Consider the following 18,226-nt stretch of genomic DNA (forward strand, 5'->3'; position numbering starts at 1 on the left):
TGACGCCAGCAGGGGGTGGATATCGCTTTTCCATGAGGACGATAACTGACCGTACATTTCTGCTGCCTAAAATGCAACGGCATGGAAAGGTATTGACTGTGACAAAGAGGCGGGTGCCAGGGGGCGCCAGATGGTTCAGAGCCCAACGACCTGGCCTGCAGCTTACAGGCCAATGCAATGCAGCCAAGGCACTGCACTGTCGTGCGGAGTTGTGCCCCATGACCGGCGTGCGAGAGGTCCGCTGCCGCCCAAACAGGACATACCACAGCACAGAAAACGACCAGTGGATTGCATCCAACATACCGCGATAGATCCCCTTTGAACAGATGTCCAAGTCATTTAGTGGTCGATACATTGCTTGAACTCAAATAAGGTAGAATACACGCGACACAGGCACGGTAACCGCTCAATCTGAACTCTGTGGGGAAACCCGGAGATCTGGGCATAGTATGCGGTACTGATATCGTATCCGTAATAAAACACAGTACATAACATGCCTGCAGTTACTACATGTACATATGTAACAAACGCCACACATTTCCTCAATGATACCGAGAAAGTGGCATCGCTAGATGACAAGTCAAACCCAAAAAGGAAATCTGCACTTCAAGATGTCAAAGCCAACATATCAACGGCAAGCATCCTTAATGACAGAATTAAAACAAAGTACAGCCTAGCAGTGGAAACAAATGTTATCCAAAGAATAAGCTTCAATCATGAAAGGAAGTGCCAAACTTTTAAGGCATATTTCAAAAGCATACTCAGGTGAAAATTCAGAACCCCTCACGCCTACTAATAGCACTGGGTGGTGGTGCCACTACAGCACCATCATGCTGCAGTGGCACTGCAGCATCGTCAAGGTATAATAAGAAGATTAATTTTAATCATTTTGGTGCCCAAATTATGTTGTCAACGTTTCAAAACTAGGCCGTCGTTGTTTTGTCACAGCACTTTTCCCCTCCTGGATCCAAAGCCAAAATGCGTATCGAAAAGAGCCACCGTGCTAAATGCCACAGTGAATAAATCAAAGCCATAGCAAAGCAGTTCGTTGAATTCTCGTGATAATAGATTAATGTTGGTGAAGCATCTTCCTTTAAAACTTTATAACTTTTCGTGGCATTTCGTACACAACCACACGAATAAATGCACTGCAAACATCGCAGAACACATACGTTGGAAAAAGCGATAGAAATGAAACTATTACTTTCATAGTGGAGAGCAGAGAGCCCAACGAATTTCTGCCGCGGGAGCAGCTACTTGAAATCAAAATCAGAGGTATTGGGAATGATTTAGAAAAAACCGGTTTTACCGATCAAGTCGGACCCGCCTGATCTAACAACACGTGAAAAATACAAAAAGATGGCACGCTCCCTTTGACCAAAAATGCGTAAGTGCATTCAATAATGCACAAGACTAGGCTGGGCAATCTACATTTGTTCCCTGATCGCCGAGCGCGACCTGTTATTGGTGACAGGTTATTTGGGCGGGGTTGGGGGAGGGGTCAGTTTATCCAAAAGGATGCAGCAAACTTTGCTGGCAGGCAATTCAGCGCGGCACAGCAGAAGCCGCATCTTCACTTGGTCCTGGTATTAAACTTGCATACCTCATTCTTGCCCACTGCTAAACAAAGTATATTATTGCACGGCGGGGTTTCCACCGAGTGACTGTACTTGATACACTCATCCTAACGTTCTTATATGGTGACGCTGCTCTGGCATTCTATCGATGTCTGCTCCAACTGGATGTATGGAAGACAATGGCGTTGTCGCATTCATGACCTTAATCTGCATCTTGCTCTGATTACCTGGCTAGTGAAAACTGACCCCCACGCATTGCTATCCGCATCCAGCCCCCGCCATTGTCGCCAGTTCTCCACCTGCCCCCTCATGTGTCACCCCGCCATTCTGGCATACCGATTCACCACTGCGTTCCCGATCATGTCCCATGCGTGCGTTCCTGAGATGTCGCCACGCTGCACGCACAACGCCTCTCGCCCCCCCCCCCCCCCGGCCTAGCACGCCGATTGCAGTGCAGATAACTCATGACTCCGTTCCCCGCGATGTCTCATGCGTGTGTTCCTGAGATGTCGCCAAGCCGCGCGCATCACGCCCCGCCCCCTGGCATGCCGATTACAGTGTAGATAACTCATGACTCCGTTCCCCGCGATGTCTCATGCGTGCGTTCCTGAGATGTCGCCAGGGGCGCGCACACAGCGGTCCCCGTTGTGTGGTGCCTGAAGCTGATCCACGCGACCCGTGCGGGTGTGCGTGTTGTTGACCGCCCTGTTTTTTTCGTCTCCGGTTTCTTATCTTATTGCGACGCCAAGTCACGTTGGATTCATAGCTCGCATGAGACTAGATGTGCTGAGCTGCGTTAGCCCAGTCACTGACTATGTGAGACAGCAGCTGTGTTTGCTCTGCCGTCTCCACCGCCCCATCCCGGCGCCTGAGGCTGTTCATGGCCCCCGACAACCCGGGAGAACGTCCGCTACTGGTAATGGACGACAAGCCTCAGTCCACGGACGACATCCGGAAGTGGATCAGGTACCTCCAAGAGCAGCGTCTGGACCATAATTGTCACACTAGACGCGATCAGGGACAGCTCCGGACACACCTCTGCACGCCTGCGCGTCCCCGTGGGTGGCGCCATCAGGTGCTCGCTTCCTCCACGACCGTCTCAAGCTCTTTCCAGTGGCGGCCCACAGGAGCTGGACGGTGTCGCTCGGTGCCCTGCCTGACCGGGGGCTCGCGCAGCTCGGCGTCTCACTCTCGCTGGCCGCTCCCGCTCCCACAGTGAACCGTTCGGGATCCTCAGGATGCCTTCAACCGCCGGTCCCGCCAAAGTATGGCCCCACCCGTCGCGGCTGCAGACGCGCGAGCCACGGCGTGCGTGACGCACCGTCAGCTGCCCCGCACGGATGCCATTAACCAGATCACGGTAACAGCCCGCCACCAACAGACAAGCCGGTGTGGCGCGGCCGCGACTGCGACCCCTACCGTGCCGCTCGGCGGCGGCCGGTCTGCTCCCTCCACCCACTATCCATGGTACGCCCCGTGTGACGACTCCGGCGAGCCCGCCGCCATTCCAGGACGGTGGGTGTGGATAAGCAGCGGTCCGAAGCCTCGTGCCGCCCCGGACCTGCTGGCCCAGATCGTCCAGGATCTTGGCCTCGAGGACGATGACCAGGGGATCCTGTGTTCCCCTACGTGGGCAACACCGCCTCGTCCCTGATGCGCTCGTTGGAGCGTTATCCTTCCCGACGCTTTCCGTGGCGGAATCAGACGTCGGTCCGGCGGATAGCAGCGGGGTCGCGCCGGCGCCGACCGTGACGTCCCCGCGTCATCGAGACCCCACTCACTATCGCAGACGTTCAGTCTAGAGCTTGAGCCGGCGGACGGTGACCCAGTTCGGTTCGTGGCGTCTGTTGCCACCCGTCCGCTGGGCAGCTCATGCGCCGGACCCATCCAGCGGCCTCAGCGACAATCAGCGGAAGACACTAGAACACCAGACCCCCCGAGGCAGACGGCAGTGAAACCAGTCTTCGCCAACTCGAGAATCTGGACTACGCCCCGCTGAGCTTGTCCAGCCCCTAGGAGAGCAGATTGTTGGGAGACAACCTTCAGGACCCTCGAGAGACCAGGAACCCATCAGGTCCAGGCTCGTCGGGGCAGATATTCTCACCCCACCCAGATTTTTCGACGTGAATGAACGCGTGACTCCACGGGTTGAAGGCCCAGCTCCTTCCCTCATCGCACCCGACGACCGCCTCCCCATTGATACCGCTCCGAACCCGCTACCAGGCTGGGAAGTCACTTTAGGCGGCCTGACCCCGGCAGACTTCCCGCCACAGCCCTCCTGGCCACTGCCATGACCCTGAGCCAGTCCTCCGCACTGCGGGGCGTATCCGCGCCAAAGTTATATAGCTGTGGGCAATTGCACGGCTAATATTTGTATATACTCGGATGTAGCTTGCATGGTTTTTGGCCTGTGGCAAGTTGAAGTCTTCTATACGTTGAAGTTTGGCTGTCCTAATAGCTCAGATGGTTAGAGTGCCTGACTTATGATCAAGCCACCTTTGGCAGGTTGGGTACAAGTCACTTTAGATGCTCACTGTTTGAAATGGCTTGTGACCGGTGGCAGCTAAAGGCCAGGTGAGGTCAAAGAGCAGGACAGACTGTGCCAAGCATTACAACATGCTAAACTTTCATCACAATGTTCTGCTGTTAACTTGTAACTGTGTGATCAGGTGGTAGAGATCAGGGCTCACACAAGCACTGCTTAGCATGCAGTCTGATCCCCAAAATCCATCCATTCAGAAGGGTTTGGATAATGTATGCAATGGATAATGTAAGTAAATAATATAATGGTCATGAACACCTAGCAATTTATTCAATATGATGAGACAAGAGTGTTAGCTGAAGTCATACAACTTTGAGATGGTTTCTGATAAAATAAGACAAACACAATTAGGAGCACAATATATCCCACTGACCTTGCATCAGGTATAAAGGTCACATCAAAGCCATAATGAAAACCTATTTTTTACTTGTCAACTTGCTTTATAGGTGACCTTGAATGCTTCTTTCAAATTTATAGGGCACAAAAACAAAAAATCACTCATTTTGACTAAATAACATTCAGGGGAGGTAATTGACCTAAAATGACCCTGATCATGCACTTGCATGTATAAGTATGCCACATAGGGTAGTACTTGGTACATCTTGCACATCAAAATAAAAAAATCCTGATAGTTTCATACCATTTTTACCTTCAAAGATCAAATAATATTGATCCCCTGACATGAGTAGCAGGGACTTCGTTACAGCATGTGTACTGTATCAAAACTGTTGATGTGGGAAAGCCTGGGGAACTTCAAACACCCATCAGTAGTTTGAACTTGTTTGATATTATTTGAACAGGTCACAACTTAGTACTACAAGTTTGACACCATGTGTTCACATATAGGTCTACCTACCCTATAAATATCAAGTCTCCAGCTCTTATTTTCAAAATATCATGGGATAGGTAAAATCCCCCAGCTGAATGTGTCACATTCAACTGGCCACCCGGGAATTTGTTAACAAGGAAAGACAGGTTTTGGAAGCGTAATGCTATGCTCAGGTGTAGTTTGAAAATATACCAAACCTTTAAAAATGTCAGAACTTTAAAGTCAGGTACCTTTGGCCTCCTCTTATGACAACCAGCACTCTTCTTTGTCCACCCCTCTAGCTAAAACATGGGTGAATTGGTTGTTGTCAAGCTGGGATGCTATGCCTAACACAAAACAATCAGGAGTGGGAGTGGGTCTGGCACACTCAATGCAAAAGCAAGAGTAGTGGGTAGGAAAATAGCTAAAAATGTGAAGCATAATCTATGGGCAGCCCATATAGCCATCAGTGATACCTGTAACAGTGATACCTATTAACCCTGCAAGGTGTGCCAAAGCATACACCTTGCCTGCTGTCTAAATGAGTAATACATAATGCAGATGAACTCATCCATTCCAGCCGCCAAATTATGCCAGATATTAAGTATCACGTCATGGGGAGTGATTCTGACTTGCACCCAGCAATTTAAGACCTCTTCAAAACCACAGGGGCACTGGTATTTAGAGCACCCATGCGTCCACAAACCACATTAAGGCACATGCTAAAAATATTAAACACTGAGATCATCCGGACACCCAAATCCATGGCACGCTCCGCTAGGTTCCAAAGCTTATGTTGACGTGGCAGCGTACTGTGTACAAGCCACCTATGCATCACAGTCCAATGCACGAATAAAACAAACAAAGCACTGACTTTTGAACAATTTATGGCGCATTTAGACGCTTGCAAAAAGCCGCCTACCTTCTTCTGTCAGCCGCCCGTCTCCAAGTCCATCCAACCACAGCAGGGACGTCCCAATAACCCGCCGACCAGCACTTCTGCTGCCGGTCGGGCCACGCTCGCCAATCAGCATGCGGTGTGTACGTGGACGGAGGTCGTCGACGCCGCGACAATCGCCGCGAGGCTGGGAAGGTTGTTGACACTGGAGATTGTGAGCCGGTAGAAGCGTTGTACTGGGTAGAAGCGGTCAGCAAGCGGTAGAGCCCCGAGGCTCCGCGGTGTCCACGAAAGTGGCGTTCTGGGGTCAAGCTACGCTTGCGAGTTAACCATTACTTTATTACGACCAGACGCCCCTTGAAAATCATGGGTGTCAACGAGTTTGCTGTTGGTCTCATCGGATGCACAGTCGAGGTGTTTAAGCGCCGGATATCGCATCACGTAACCCCGTATCCCTCCCTCATCCCGTATCCCTCCACCTGGTCTCCAACCCCGTATCGCTCCAACATCCCTCCCGTTTAAATATCCTGATTGCACCCGGGTCACTTCATTTCTACGCGCGGAAATGAGACGGACCTGATCTTGCAATTCGAATTCACTCAGTTTCAAGTATGTAGGAAAGACGACTGTGTCGGGGCAAAGGGTCAGCCTGCCAGGTACAGCTGCCCTTCACGCCAAGCGCGAGCAATCACGAGGATCAGAACCATTCCACTCTTCTCGGGTAGCAAGTGACCACAACCTTCCTTCATCCTTTCGAACACCGATTCGGTCACTGCTCACATGTTCACGGGTATAAGAAAGCGCTGCTCTCGCCCGGCCTCGATGGAAGTCACATGCCTTGGTCACTCTCCGGTGGCCCGGTTGATACCGTCGGTGGCAATCGTCTGGCCCGATGGTATCCACACAGCGCGACTCACCGCAACTATGCGGGATGGGGTGAAAGAATACGGCCTGGGTGCTCGTTATCGTTTTTCATGGGATGTCGCCCCGGTGCCGCAGGCCATGTCGGTCAGATCAGTCTCACCACAAAACCTTGGCGAGTTGCGTCGCCGAAAATGTCGTCCACCCCACGAAATACGGACAACTTAAGCATCCAACGTTCAGACGTCTATGGGAGAGTCCCTATCCAAATCGGACATTATCGTTGCATGTTGTGGCCCTAGCAATATTGTCGAGCCACATGTCCTAGTGTAGCCCGATGTCCCATTTTCATAAACAACGCCATGCTATTCATATGCGTATTAATCCATTTATTAATCCAGCTTCCACAGATGCACTTCAATCCATGCAAATGTCACAACACGAACAACAGCGGTCTTTTCCGGCACTTGCCGCCCCACGCCAGCGCTCAATAACTAGACACCTGCCCAGTTGACGTACAACACCGCTGACCTACAATGCCAGAATGCGGTCAGCCTCGCACCGCCTCCAGCCGGCCGGCCAAGGGCGCTCCGCTCCGCCCACTCCGGTACAGCGCGGAAGGCGCTGGCGACGTGGGGCGACAGCGGACTGGGCAGGCCAGCCAGCGACCCCCACTGGGTCAGCAGGCGGGTCGGTCGCTGACCTCGCCGGGCCAGGGGCAGGCCAGTCAGCGACCCCACTGAATCAGCGGGCGGGTCTGCCGCTGACCTCGCCAGGCCAGGGGCGGGTCGGTCACTGACCCAGCTGGGTCAGCAGGCGGGTCGCCTCGGCCGCCGACGCCTGGATGTCATGGCCCGCGTCTGCGCGGGCTGCTTCCAGTGCCGGCGTCAGACGCACGCTCAGGGCGCCGACCGGCGCCAACACCGGGAAGTTGAGCTTCTCCTTCAGGTCACGGAGGGCGCTGAGCACAGCCTGAGTCACAGCCAATGCTTCCCGACGCAAGCTTGGATACTTCGGCATCTCTGGAAAGTGTCGGGCGGACATGTGCAACGAGGAAGCAAAGCAGATTTCATGAGCAGTGCCGTGTGGAATGTACAGTGGTAGCACAGTACCAGCTACCCTCAAATTGATCCAATTTTTCTGACATCTAGAATAGCGAGATGCTTATCCAAATAAAGAAGATGTTCGCCGCACTGACAGCTCCACCAGGGCTGAATGGTGAGCCAGCCCGGCGCCATCGCTCTCGCCATCAGCACCAGCTGTGCGGGCGGATGTGGCGCGGGCGCGGCCGGCGCCTCCGCCTCCGGCCTCCGCCTCCGCCTGCACTCACCCAGCGCAAGCGCCAAAATCACGCCCAGCTGGTTGACAGCCTCCGTCAGCCGCGGCTGGTCCCGCTCCACCGACGGCTCGTGCAACAGCCACAGTCGTGACGTCACCGGCCGCAGCGACGTCACGATCGCCAGCTGGTGGGCACGCGTGGAGCGCGGCATGGCCGCGGCCAGCGCGCCCACGTACCGCTCCCAGTGCGTCTCTGTGGGGCGGCAGCGAACAGCGTGCAGCAAGCCGGGGGGGGGGGGGGGCAGCTGGCAACCAGAGGCACACTCGTGTGTTACCGCGTTAATATGCACTGGCTGGGCAACGTTTATGAGGACAGCCACGTTGGACGCATGAATGACAGCATAGTTTTATATCCGTTCCTGCGAACCTATTTCGCCGGCTCCCAACCCAGCATCGGACACGATGGATGCGACGGCATCGCTTGATAATCTTATAGCAATATCATGCATCGATACATAACACCACGGCTTTGAACACCCACAGCACACCAACACGTGCGTGTCACCTAGTACCACCCACGTAGCGAGCACCATGTTCGTAGTTCACACGCGCCCCCGACGTAACACTACAGCAGCGGCAGGCAGCCCGGCCGTGTCCAGCGCGGGCCGTGAACCGGCCAGCCGGTGCCGGCCCGGCGGCTGGCGCCTACCCTGCGTGTGCCGCGCAGCGGGCCAGGCGCGGCCGAGCGCCGTGTAGGCGGCCTCCTGCAGGCGGAGCCGCGCCGCGCTGTCAGCCGGCTCCTCGTCACCGCCGCTGCCGCTGGGCCGCGGCGAGCCCGCCTGCGACCCCTGCCGGGGCGGGGACGGGGCGTCACACAGGGGCGGGATGGGACAACACACCGGGGTGGGGCAGGGCATCACACAGGGGCGGGACGGGACAACACACCGGGGTGGGGCAGGGCATCACACCAGGCTGGGACGGAACATCGCACCGCGCTGGGACGGTCGCCAGCGGCGGAAGACGCGGTAAGGGGACTCCGGTGCACTCGGACCCACCGACTTCTGATTTAAAACGACGCACCAGCCGTCAGGCAAACGCCACTGCTCAGGTTGGCCTCTGCTCTGACCCGCCTCCTCACAGAGACCAAGCCGACAGCTCCTCAGCGACCAGAGCACACTCAAACGCCTTCGACGGACGCCGCCACCAGCGGAGTCCACTGACCTCGACGTACGGCGCTGCCAGCTCCCAGAGTTGCCCGAACCGGTCCAGGCTGAGGTCACGCAGCACACGGCCGGCCGCCGCCAGCGCGTGCGCCTTGTAGTCGGGCCGCTCGCGGGCGGCCTCGCGCAGCACGGCGTCGGCCAACGGCTCGGGCTGTGCCACGCCGGCCGCGCAGTTCTGGCACACGTCGGCCAGCGCGCCCAGCAGCGCCTGCTTGCCGTCCCAGGTGCGGCCAGGCAGGCCGGCCAGCAGCGCGTCCAGCACGGCCAGCAGTTGATCGGCGGGCAGGCCGGCCGAGAGGCGGGCGGCCGCTGCGCCCAGCGCTGCCGCCGCCTGCGCCTTGAACGGCCACGACTGGCCGGCCAGCGCGGCGCGACACAGCGCCACGATCTCTGCCAGGTAGAGGCGCAGCCCGCCCTCGGTGCCGGGCGCCAGCTCCTCCCACACCTCCTCCCACTGGGCCACCTCCGACTCGGTCTCTGCGCGACCGGCGACAGGGGTCAGACCCGCCGCGTAGTAACGTGCCGATGACATGTTTTTATTAGTCGTCGCGTCGACGACTAATAAAAACATGATGAACACAAAAAAGCAAGCATGATGGCATGAAGAACCAGGCCAATACAAGCACGCTAGATATTAGGTGGACGGAACGCGCCCACGCGGCACCGACGTTAGTTACCACAGTGTAGTGGTCGATGGCTCAAACACTTGCACATTTGTACGGCACATGACGTTCGACGTTTGCCTAGCACGCTGGCTTGTTTCGACTCTAGTGCCAAACCCCATCTTTCGCCCTGCCGTTTCTCTGCTGCCGATGGGCGACGCGTCAGCTGCCGGGCCGTTCTCACCGGGCGTCTTCTCGCGGTGCATGGCGAAGAAAGCGAGGCTGGCGGCGTCGGCGGCGTGCTCTTTCAGCTGGCTGGGGCTGTGCTGGCTCAGTGACTGCAGCGCCGCCGCGCACACCGGCCTCAGCGTCTCGTCTGCGGCGGCCGGCGGCCCGGGTCAGCGGACACCGACACTGGACACAGGACACAGGACACCGACACAGGACACAGGACACATGACGCAGGACACAAGACACAGTTAACAGGCACGGACACGAACACTGGACACGGGACCCAGGACCCAGGACGCAGGACACAAGACACAGGAAACAGGCACGGACACGGACACTGGACACCGGACACAGGACACAGGACACAGGACACAGGACACAGGACACAGGACGCAGGGCACAAGACACAGTAAACAGGCACGGACACGGACACTGGACACGGGACCCAGGACCCAGGACGCAGGACACAAGACACAGGAAACAGGCACGGACACGGACACTGGACACTGGACACCGGACACAGGACACAGGACACAGGACGCAGGACACAGGACACAAGACACAGGAAACAGGCACGGACATGGACACAAGGCACGGGACGCGGCACAGGCGAGCGGTCAGTCTGTTCACCTCGCGGGCGGCGCCGCTTCACCGGTGCAGGCGATCAGCCGCTGGTCACTTCACACACTGTACCGCGCACCTCTCCTGGTACCAGTGAACACCGGACCAGCACGGCCCCAGCGACACACGACCCACGTGACCATCCTCCGCCTGCCAAGGCCACCACCTCGCCCTCGCCAGCGCGCGACACCCACCTTCCCCGTCCATGTACCAGGCGCGCAGTTTGGTGATCAGCTTCTCCACGGAGGAGGTGCGGGCGGCGCGGCAGACGTTGCCGCAGGCGGAGGCGCAGCAGCGACGCACCGTCACGTTACGGTCTTGCATGCCGTGTACCAGCGCCGACAGCACCTTGCCTGGCGACGGAGATCGCGTCACGTGGGGGGGGGGGGGGGGAGGGGCTCAGTACGTGCAGGACCCAGCGGCGCTGGGCCAATCGAGCCGCCGGTATGTCCAGCTGGTGGAGGCGTGGCGCATGGTGTGGCCGAGCGTTATGCCCTCCCAAAGAGTCAGAGGAAGACGCGGCACTGGCAAAAAACGAACCAGTGGGTTTATCTGCCTACAATGTTGAGACCCACACCAGTGGGCCCATGTTACGACCACAAGCACAGAAAATAAGCAGGAGTGTCGCGGTTTTCAGTCTCACACAAGCCGCACGATCCGGTAGCACGCGACGACTCCACCCCCGGGCGGCTGCGGCGGCCCCGGGAGCCCGCTGACTTTCCCGCTGCCCCGCCGCCGCTCACCGGCCGTCTGCTGGAGCACGAGCGGCCGCTCCGTGGCGAGTCGAGCGGCGAACAGCGCCACGCCGCACTTGGTGCCGAGGCCGGTGTTGCGCTTCATCAGCTCCGAGAGACGCGGCACGATCTCGGCCGCCTCCGCCGCGTCCACGTACTGGATGCACTGTTGCGCCGAGAGTCCGATCTCGGTCACCGAGCTCGCGTTCACCTCGTGCTCGGCCAGTTTTGACACAGGACGGTGTGTGTAAAACGTGCGACGACAATCGATAACGGTCTAAATAATCGGAAAACTTTCACCTAAATCACAAATTTCTCAAAAAGTTTGCCTTTAAGCTTTACAACACAGGGTGATGTGGAAACCGGCAGGCGGGAGGAAGCAACATGACACCTGAGTGCGAAGGTGCCACGCCGTACGACCAGCGGTGTTTCTTAGCCACGGTCTTTTCATTGTTATCCTGCGGGTATGTTCCAAATTCACATTTGCCACGCGGCTTCCTCGACACACACAAGCGAATTCATCGCCATTTGATCCCGACCCTATAATGACGGTTTGGTATGAGCGGTGCCACCCCGCCAGCGGTGACCTCCTGCAGCCCGGACCGTCTCCCACCACCCGTCCGCCGGCGGGCTGGAGCGTCGGCAGCGTCGGCGCGTACCTGCGTCAGCGTCCTGAACATGGCCGAGTCTTTGGTGATGCCGAGTCGGCCGCGGTCGATCACCTCCTGGGTGTCCGCCTGCTGGCCGAACGCCACGCTGACCTGGCGCACGGCGCTGGACTCGAGCGTCGAGAGCGCCTCCAGCAGGGCGGGCACCAGCAGGCGCAGGTGGGGACGCAGCTGCGGCCCGGCCGTCCGCGCCAGCTTCATCACCGTCGACAGGCTGCAGGCGGCGGCACGCGGCGTCACGGCAAACACACATGCGAGACAGGACGATGTGGATGGTGGGCGGGGCCCGGGTGTATGTCAGACACGAGCCGTGAGGGATAGGTGGAAGAGAGCCCCAGGCATGTCCGAAGCATGGCCTTATTTTTTGCATGCGAGACACGGACCGATGATGGGCGGACACGACCCAGCTACAGCCAAAACGCGGGGGGGGGGGATTGGGAGCAGTGTCGAACGCTTCAGGCTAAAAAAAAGTACATACAGGAGGGTTTGTGGGGAGCGGGAAGAAATCGAGGCCGACCACCGACGGCGATCTGCTTTCCTCGCTACACAACCGGAGGCAGTCGCGCAGCTGTTGACCATCAGTCTACATCGTCTGTCTTACGAGACCAGACAGGACCGACACCAGACAGGCCGACGCAGTCGGGTGTCGACCCTCAGTGAAATCTGTCATGGACCGGCGCAGGCCAGTGCGACAGTCGTGGGGCTGGCGCGGAGCCAGCCCGGGGCCGGCGCGAAACCAGTCTGGGGGCCGGCACGGAGCCAGTCTGGGGGCCGGCACGGAGCCAGTCTGGGGGCCGGCACGGAGCCAGTCTGGGGGCCAGCGCGGAGCCAGTCTGGGGCCGGCGCGGGGCCGGTGCGAGCGTGACCGACCTGACGCTGCGGACCTCAGCCACGGTAGAGGAGAGGCCCGTCTCTAGCAGCGCCGGCAGCACCAGCGCCATGGCGCGCTGGCTCAGCTTCGGCGCGTCCTGCTGCTCGCACAGCCGCACGCTCACCTGGCCACGTGGCGAGACACAGGCGAAGGATCAGCGACAGGGGCGGGCGGCGCGGGGACTCGGCGACTGCGGCCGCACAGTCATGGCTCACACGCGGCTGGATTAAAGCACCCTTTCGTCGATTGAAAAATCACTGATCATCGCCAGGCATCACCTGACTCATCAGCATTACTACGCCATCCATGGACGTTTTACACAATCGGAAGGTTAAAGCAGCCATTTTTCAGGGAGCTTTATTACGTATTTCCTTAAACATGAACAAAATACACGGACATTGCCCCATTCAAACCAAGCTTGAGGAGAAGCACCATCAAAGAGCCACGCCACACCCCTCCACACCCCGCGCCCGCGCACCACCCCACTAACCCACACACTGGCCCCGCCCACCTCCGCTGTCCACCGGGCGTCTACTGACCCTGCTGAGCACCTCCAGCGTCTTATGGGCGGCCAGCCGGACCGACTCCTTGATGTCGTCGCGCACGCGGAACAGCGTGCTCCACATCTCGGGCAGCCGGTGCAGCACCGGCTCCAAGGCGCTGCCGCCGCCGCCGCACAGCAGCTCGGCCAGCGCGGCGCAGCACGACTCGCGCACGCGCCACAGATTGTCCGTCAGGCGGGCCAGCACCTGCGGCGCGCGGCGTCAGCGGCGGGACAGGGGCGTCAGCAGTGTGCGTGGCGGGCGGAGGGGAATCAGAGGCAGCTGAGGAGTCGAACAGAGGGGAGTCAGAGGCAGCTGGTGAGTCGAACAGAGGGGAGTCAGAGGCAGCTGGCGATTCGAGCAGAGGCTGCTATCAACCGACGATGGCACGTCGTTGTTTGACGGCGGACAGCACGCTGACTCATGGTGAGAAACACGCCAGCAGGATCGGGTCCGGCAGGGGTCGGGTGCGCGCGGCACTGATCCCAACGTCTGCAGCGATCCTAACCCATCCCAGGTACGCTGTCAGTACTACGCCACCACACGCGGACGCCACGCCAGCATCAAGCCGCGCGCGACTGGCAGCGCCAGCTGTGCGGCTCAGCCCGGCCGTACCTCGTCCATGATCTGCGGCAGGTACTGTTGCATCGTCTTGCTCGTGTCGGGCACGATGGAGGCCCAGATGGCGCGCATCGTCTGCTGCACCTGCGGCTTCGGGTCGAACTGGTACCTGTCGGGAGAGCGGCGGCGGTGTACACATCTGGAACGCTGCGACAATGCTGCCGATCTGAATCACCTGCTCCGAGCTAGCCAGCTGATATAATGCCTCACATCGGGCAGCAACCGCAAATTCAATGCACATTTTAATCAATGGGAACTGATCTGTGCGCACTGATCAGATTAGTGCACACATCAGATCAGATGAGATCAGTGCGCATCTGCTGAAAATGACATTTTGGGCAGATCAAGTCGATTTATCCTGCGATGAATGTTTATGGCATGACGTGAGCAGTGTATCACCATCGCAGAGTCATTTTGCTCCTAATCTGGCCGAATGCACGAGGGCGCTCCTCGCGGGCACCTTTGCCAAAACGCTGCGCTTCTCGGAACCCATCGATCCAGTGAGCACGCGGTGCTAACCTCGCGAGCTACCGGCCCCATGGCCGAGTCGGGCATGGCATCTACCAGCCATACGACCTTCAGCCCACAACACAACACCCTCAAAAGCAAACCGAAGCCCCTCAAGCTTCGCATACCCGTCGTGTCAACGTCCAGCCAAAACGGCCCACGACGACTGGCGCCCCAGCGTGGACGCCCCACATTCCGTGCCGACACGTTCAGCGCCGGCGCCGTGGCCCCGTTCGCCGCCGCCACTGACCGGTACAGCTTGGGCACGATGTTGCCCAGGTGGGGCGTCAGCGCTTCGCCAGCCCGAGACGCGATCGTCGAGAAGCCGAAGGCGGCGCCGCGGCGCGAATTCCAGGCGGCGTTGTGGTTCACCAGCGTCATGAACTTGTATATGAGGTCGGGCTGGTTGAGGTCCGACGCCAGCGAGCACAGCTCCTTGTACGTGGAGAGCTGGCCGCTGCCAATGAGGTGACGTCAGAGGACTCCTCAAATGACGGCGATCGGGCTGACGACGGGTAGCGGGTGAAGTCACCACTGCAAGTTATAGGCCCATGCGGGCCGCCGCGGTACACTGGTGAGACCCCACATCACTCCAGCACCTATCAGGTCAGCCAGCGCTCATAATGCTCGCAAACTCACTTGGATTGACTATAGCATAATTATTAAAGCTGCATTTTACATTACTGGCTACAATGCGACGTCCACAAAACTGTTTAAAGATCCCAGCCAGCAGGGTTTCGCTGCGACCCGCCCCACTCACCCGGACGGATCCTTGCCCAGCTCGCCCTGCCCGAAGAGGCGCGTGTCGCCGGTGACCTTCTGCGTGCTGGGCCGGCCGGCGGTGCCGGTCAGCGCGCCCACCAGGCCGTCCACCAGCAGCGCGCGCTGCCGCTCGTCGCCAGAGTCGTACACCAGCGCCAGTCCCTTTGAGGCCGCCTCCTGTACCAGGTCTGGGAGCGGGCGGCGGCGTGAGAGCCCGCCCAACAGCAGTGGGCTGACGGCGGCGGGATGGGCGAGCCCGCCGAGACGGACTACCGACCACCAGCCGCCATGTCAAGCCGTCGAACGAACTCTGAGTACACTCGACAGTACACACACACACACACACACAGAGGTATGTCCAAGTTATCGTCGATCACGCTGCGTCGAGCACAGCCGACTGAAGCTGGAGCGAGGATGGTTCCGCGTGAGCCAGGGGGACAGCCGCGTGGTGCCGATGCCAAAATAAGCCGGCCCAGCGCGCGCCAGCCGCCGCCCGTACCGTTGCCCGAAGCCAGCAGCTCCATGAAGGCGTTCTGGATGACGGCCAGGTTGTCCCTGAGCGGCTGCTGGCGCTGGCAGTGTTTGACCAGCGCCAGCAGCCAGACGCCGGCCGACTGGCGCACCCTCGGGTGGGTCTGCCGGACAGTACGGCGGCCGGTCAGCCACGCGCACACAGACACCGTCCGAGCCGCTCGCACTGTGGCGGCGTCCGCTTCTCGCGTACCGCACCACCATCAATGACTGAGATATGCATCGCAAACGCTATATGGCATGATCAACTCATGATTGCGCTCCCGTACCGCCCAAACACTTGCGGCATCCCTTATACCATTCCGAGTTGCACAAGGTAAATAAGTTCAAAGACAAAAGCAACGTAAACCACCCATGTGCCTGCTACAGAGTAGCAGTCCAGCTTCGTGTCCTATGGGATGCTTCGCCACTACACTACCCAAGCCACCGCGCCCACCAGCGTACCGGTACGGTGCCGGCGCCGGTGCCGAACGAGATCCTCACCTGGGTCAGCTGGTTCTCCAACAGCTGTCGCAGCAGCCAGGTGAGCAGCTCGTCTGGCTGATAGGACTGGGCGGAGGGCGGCGGCGCGGCGCCGTCGTCGGCCGCCGCCAGCCACGGGTCGCGCGCCTCGGCTGACAGAGGGCCCAGCACGGCACACACCATCGCCTCGCCCACGGCCATCTGCAGCTCCAGCTCGTCCAGCTGCCGGGCGCAGACCGACAGGCTAACGCGTTGTCAACAGACTGGCCGCTGGCAGCAAACCGAACTTACCGCCGGGTGTGATAACAGCCGCTGCCCGGCGCGACGCGCCAGCGATTAGGGCTGTTTTGTATGCCATAGAAGCATGGGTTGGCAACTGTACGTAACCAACACACGAACTGCGGTACCAACCACACGAGCTGTTGTACGAAAACAGACACAAACGCTGCTTACTTCGTGTCCCAAGCTCGCTCTCGCACGCCTCCAGAGGTGCGTCCCACTGGGCACACGCTCGGCGGAGGGCCAGCGGCGCCGGCGCCCGCTGCCGCCGGCCCTCACCTCACTGGAGACGGAGAGGAAGTGCTGCACGATGTCGCGCCGGAAGGCCAGCGTCGGGTCACCGACGCACACCCCGCCGCACGCCACGATGGCCCGCTCGCGCGTCTGCCGGCAGCGGCCAGGCGTCACGCCAGCGGCCGGCACGGCAGCCACGACACACAGCGGGCACTGGCCGGCAAGGCAGCCAAGACATACAGCGAGCACTGGCCGGCACGGCAGCCCACAGCGGGCACTGGCCGGCATGGCAGCCACGACACATAGCGGGCACTGGCCGGCACGGCAGCCACGACACACAGCGGGCACTAGCCGGCACCGCAGTCACGACACACAACGGGCACTGGCCGGCACGGCAGCTACGACACACAGCGGGCACTGGCCGGCACGGCAGCCACGACACATAGCGGGCAATGGCCGGCACGGCAGCCACGACACACAGCGAGCACTAACCGGCACGGCAGCCACAACACAAAGCGAGCACTGATCGGCACGGCAGCGACAGCACACAGCGGGCATTGTCAGGCTGAACTACCAACACAAAGTGACACACTCGTATGTCACCGCATCGGTGATGTGTGGAAGGAATTCGGCACAAAGCGTAATGTCGAAGTCAGGCGCTGCGAAGGGGCGTCGAAGCAGCCCTGTTCCATCTCCCAACTCGCGACAACACGCTGTCATTTGCCGAAACCATGTCGCAGCGCGATGGGCTGATAGAGGTGCACGAATACCGGTGAAGATGAAAATCTTATCCAAAACCAGCTGGCCGCACCAGCGTGCGGGACGTCCACCGCCTCGTCCCCACCTTTGAAGCGAGCTCCTTGTTGGTGGCCGTCTTCAGGAGGCGCGTGATGACGTAGTGTCGGGAGGGCGGCGTCTTCTGGTCGGCCGGGCCAGCGCGCACCGGCAGCGGTCCCGTCCGACCCATCTCGGCCAGCGCCTCCAGACAGGCGGCCAGCAGCAGCGGCTGCGCCGAGTCCAGGTACGCCACTGCGGCGGCGAGGCGGACGGGTCACCGGCGGCCGGTCGGGCAGAGGGCGGCGGTCGGCGGCGCGTCCATACCATCCCAGAGCCCGTCAAGGGTCCCTGCTACCCGCCGGGCCTACACCTGCGTCGCCGGGCTCAGTTCCATGCGTTGTAACAACGCGCCAAAGTCACCGTAGGCGCTAACTTGCCATCGCGATGCACGCGATCGTGTCCACCATCAGCAAACGGCGTGATTGAAACACAGGCCGTCGGGCCGGCCGGCTACAGCAGCAGCGGAGCCGGCGACCCCGCCCAGCGCGTGCGGCAAAAGCGGTTTCCGTCTCGACCGCGCACGGCGGCGCGCCACTT

The 18,226-nt window shown here is 59.5% G+C and overlaps 2 protein-coding genes across 3 annotated transcripts in view; both read right to left on the reverse strand.

The window, feature by feature from the left end:
- Nucleotides 1–18,226, reverse strand: part of LOC119110890 (molybdate-anion transporter) — a 51,298-nt gene that overhangs the window by 5,774 nt on the left and 27,298 nt on the right. The window contains exon 1 of one of the 2 annotated variants that reach the window (XM_037234767.1): nt 5,850–5,944. The exons of the other annotated variant lie outside the window; for it this stretch is intronic. The gene's annotated coding sequence lies outside the window, so the exon portion shown is untranslated. Of the gene's footprint in view, nt 1–5,849; nt 5,945–18,226 lie in introns of those variants that run through there. 2 annotated transcript variants of the gene reach the window in all.
- LOC119110893 (proteasome adapter and scaffold protein ECM29-like) lies at nt 7,071–17,835 on the reverse strand. The gene is made up of 19 exons (XM_037234770.1): nt 17,697–17,835; nt 16,898–17,002; nt 16,361–16,561; nt 15,846–15,981; nt 15,345–15,534; nt 14,835–15,041; nt 14,072–14,186; nt 13,454–13,663; nt 12,914–13,038; nt 12,035–12,257; nt 11,385–11,541; nt 10,836–10,994; nt 10,034–10,165; nt 9,508–9,664; nt 9,386–9,395; nt 9,186–9,338; nt 8,674–8,812; nt 8,017–8,217; nt 7,071–7,708 (listed from the first exon to the last, which is right to left on the reverse strand). The coding sequence occupies exons 1-19, from the start codon at nt 17,817–17,819 to the stop codon at nt 7,479–7,481; spliced, it is 2,973 nt and encodes a 990-aa protein (XP_037090665.1). The 5' UTR covers nt 17,820–17,835; the 3' UTR covers nt 7,071–7,478.

This window comes from Pollicipes pollicipes, unplaced genomic scaffold (genome assembly GCF_011947565.3).
Source record: "Pollicipes pollicipes isolate AB1234 unplaced genomic scaffold, Ppol_2.1 Scaffold_7246;HRSCAF=8694_pilon_pilon_pilon, whole genome shotgun sequence".
Classification (NCBI taxonomy): Eukaryota; Metazoa; Arthropoda; class Thecostraca; order Pollicipedomorpha; family Pollicipedidae; genus Pollicipes; species Pollicipes pollicipes.